The 3353-nt window shown below is 42.6% G+C and overlaps 1 protein-coding gene across 2 annotated transcripts; it reads left to right on the top strand.

Annotated features, from left to right (window-relative positions):
- Positions 1-954: 954 nt before the first annotated feature.
- Positions 955-3024, top strand: LOC141376552 (E3 ubiquitin-protein ligase RBBP6-like). 2 transcript variants are annotated; one of them, XM_073916504.1, is made up of 7 exons: positions 955-1280; positions 1482-1581; positions 1690-1765; positions 1997-2085; positions 2162-2258; positions 2362-2501; positions 2597-3024. In XM_073916504.1, exons 1-7 carry the CDS (start codon positions 1121-1123, stop codon positions 2769-2771), a joined length of 837 nt encoding a protein of 278 aa, XP_073772605.1. In that variant the 5' UTR covers positions 955-1120; the 3' UTR covers positions 2772-3024. The 2 variants fall into 2 exon arrangements, with proteins under 2 accessions (XP_073772605.1, XP_073772606.1); XM_073916505.1 differs by lacking the exon at positions 2162-2258 and having other exon boundaries at positions 2597-2867.
- Positions 3025-3353: the final 329 nt, after the last annotated feature.

The raw sequence follows: 3353 nt of genomic DNA, 5'->3' as shown, positions 1-3353 counted from the left end.
GGTATCGATATGGTGCTCCTGGGGGAGCTTGGGACCACCAGGTCGTGTAATGAGGGGTGAACCGGCCCAGGTCGGCGACGGAGCAGGTCAAATCCCCCGTGCTGATCAGTAGTGGGATCACACCTGAGAATAGACACTGCAGTGCAGCCTGAGCGACACAGAGAGACGCAGACTTTTTCTTCCAGGAGCACTTACACATACAAAATAAAAGAGGAGAAATACTAATTAATCTCTTTCCCTAATTTTTTATTGTTCTGACCATTCTAGATTTATAGGGTCATCATAACTGCATTATAACAGGCTTCATCAGGCAGTAAATCTTTTGGACTCCTAAAATGTTCTTTTGATTATCAGAAACAATAAATATCACACACTTCTGATCACTTCTACATTCACTGTAATCCACTGCCACAATCACACACACACACACACACACACACACACACACACACACACACACACACACACACACACACACACACACACACACACATTGCTGTATAATAAAGCTTTGAACTAGGCTTTATTGCGTTTGAAACGCATCAGGAAATGATGAGATTAGAGAGTTTTAAATCATTTTTAACACACGGAAATAAACTTTTGTAGAAAATAAATTTGAAGGTGGCTTTAAAAAAAGTGTTAAATTACTTTAAAAACGAAAAAACAAATCGCCAATAGGTGGCAGCAAGAGACCGCTTTAATCGAGTGAAGCTTTGAGTGATTCATTCAGCCACGAATCCCTGATTCATTGACTCGCCCGACTCTTTACAAAGGCCAGAATCATTCGTGTAAGGAAACGCAGCTGTGTTTTATTCAGAGATGTCCAACTGTTCTGCTGTTTATTTTATTATTATCATAGTAATGATTTCACTATTATTTATGAGAAAATAACGCGGAAGTTTTTCAGCGCCTCGTCACGTGATCGTCAGCATCCATGGCAACGGTTCTTTTTGTGTTGTTTTGAACTCCGCTCTGTCATTGGCATCTGATCTCGGCGTCCTTCGTGGCAACTGATTCCCAGATTATTGATATTATTGATTGTTGGATACATCGATTGATCGTCTGCTTCTCCCATCATTCAGGTTTGACCCTTGTTATCACACTGTGGTTTGTATTCAGTATGTCTTGTGTTCATTACAGGTTTCAGAGTCGACTCACCTACGACTCGCTCCAGTTTGAGGGCCTCAACATCACTGTGGGAGAGCTGAAGCGGCAGATCATGAGGCGCGAGAGGCTGAAGTTCTGCCAGCTGAAGATCAGCAAAGCCCAAACTGATGAAGGTGAGATGAGGAAAAGCCACTTAAACTATACTACACTAACATTAGATGTGTTATCAGACAGACTTGTAGAAGCTGACATGTGTTATCATGACTCTGATGGTGACATATAGTGATGTTTTGAGTGTTTTAAAATGCTAATGGCACTCAAAGTATACCATGGTAAATGATTATTACTATATTCAAACTTTATTTTGCTGTCAGAATACACAGATGATGATGCTCTCATCCCTAAAAACACATCGGTCATCATCAGACGGGTCCCTGCGGCTGGACTGAAGTCCTCCAACAGAAGATTTGTTGGGTAAGTCATGTGAAATGAGCGCAATCGTCCTCTGATAGATGTTATATCAAGAGTTTGAGTCTGTCTGTGGTGTTTTGGTCACACAAGCTCCTTTGTTTTGTTTTGCAGACATCAAGCTGGACCATCAGCTAAATCTTCTCAAACAGGTGATTCTTCACTCCTCTCACTGGAGCAGCTGTTGAAGGTATTGAACAAATGATTAATTCACCCCACTGTGCTGCTCTGTATTGAACTGCAGTGTTTGCATTTGAGGCGTCATAATGACATGTTGTGCAGAATATCAATACACAGTGTTTAGCAAACAACAATACACACAAACACACAAACACACACAGCTTCTTAGGGAGATTTGAGGGTGTTTATTTAGAGCAAATCAGTGAAATAAAATTCTAATGTGCAAATGCCTGTGAAACAGACTGAGAATCTGGCTGAGGCAAAGGCATCAGAGGAGGACAAGCTAAAAGCGGTGATGTACCAGTCCAGTCTGTGCTACTACTCCAGCAGGTGAGCGTTCAGACACTGACAGGTTTGGTTTGTGAGAAATGTTAGAGCTGATTCTCATGGTTCTGATGTTCATCAGTGAGGCCATGACACTGCTTGGGCTTCTTCCACCCAACTATGTCTGCTTTCACTGTGGGATCCCAGGACACCACATTAGGCACTGCCCCTCTAAAGGGGTAACTGGGTTTTCTAAGCTTATGGTTGCTGTGAACTTGAGCTCTTGTCTCCATCAGTCAGATTGTTTGCTCTGTAGTTTGACTGTCACTCATGAATTCACAGGGCAGCAGCTCTGCTCCGCTTAAGCGCATCCGGAGGAGCACAGGGATTCCCCGCAGCTTCCTGTTGGAGGTGGACGACCCAAACCGAAAGGGAGTCATGATGGACGGCAGCCGCAAATACGTCATTCCCATCATAGACGCGTGAGTAAACTGTACTTGGCATTGCAGCATGTTCTATTGTTTGTGAAAATCTCACATTATGTCTGCTTGTGTGTGTTTGCGCTCGATCTGTTCAGTGAGGCCTATGCTGCTGAGAAGAAAAAGAGGCCGTCCTTCTCCTGCCAGACCAAGCCACTATCCTCCTCTTCCTCAGCTGGTGCAGCATCTTCAGTCCAGGACGCCAGAGGGAAACGTTCCCGCTCCCCATCTCCACCAGAGACGCACGGCGACCAGAAGAGACCACGTCACTGAGAGACCTTCACCCAAGAGACCTGGAGTCGACGTGAGCACAGTGTATATATTGTACATAGTTTATGAATAAAACTGAATAAAGATTATAGCAGCATAAACTGTGGACTGGTTGACCTTCACACAATACAGAAACACAAAAGAAAATGATCAACACATTAAGATAGAAATGATGAACAAACATGCTGCGGGAGAACCAGTGTGCTGTCCTGCTCACAATCTAAAACTTTTAGTTTAAGTTTATTGAATGTTAATCTGAAAAAAATAAAACGCTGAACAGCTTTTATAGAATTCAATAGTTTTCCTCATTAAGGGGAAAGAGAAAAGGCGGCATGTACATATTTTTAAAAATCCATTGGAATGACAAAGATGTGCATGCTCTAATAAGTCATTTTGGCTGTGTTCATATGGTGTCCTTTGGTGGTTTCTATTGCTGTTGTTGTTTACTGTTCAGCTGACTTAAGCAAATAGATTTCTTTAAAATGTAGCTATTAAGGGAAAAAATAATGTATCTTTATATATATATATATACACATGGCCTCACTGTAGGAAGGCTGCTGGTGGGAGTCCCGACTGGGTCAGATG

This window comes from Danio rerio, chromosome 11 (assembly GCF_049306965.1).
Source record: "Danio rerio strain Tuebingen ecotype United States chromosome 11, GRCz12tu, whole genome shotgun sequence".
Classification (NCBI taxonomy): Eukaryota; Metazoa; Chordata; class Actinopteri; order Cypriniformes; family Danionidae; genus Danio; species Danio rerio.
Note: the sequence above shows the minus strand (reverse complement) of the source record. Positions and strands in the feature narration are given on the sequence as shown.

Bases quoted from the DNA above. Each gene is read 5' to 3' on its own strand.
- LOC141376552 (XM_073916504.1), top strand. From the start codon at position 1,121: ATGTCTTGTGTTCATTACAGGTTTCAGAGTCGACTCACCTACGACTCG. The intron at 1,766-1,996 runs GTATTGAACAAA...CCTGTGAAACAG, and splicing joins CACTGGAGCAGCTGTTGAAG to ACTGAGAATCTGGCTGAGGC. The intron at 2,086-2,161 runs GTGAGCGTTCAG...GATGTTCATCAG, and splicing joins CTGTGCTACTACTCCAGCAG to TGAGGCCATGACACTGCTTG.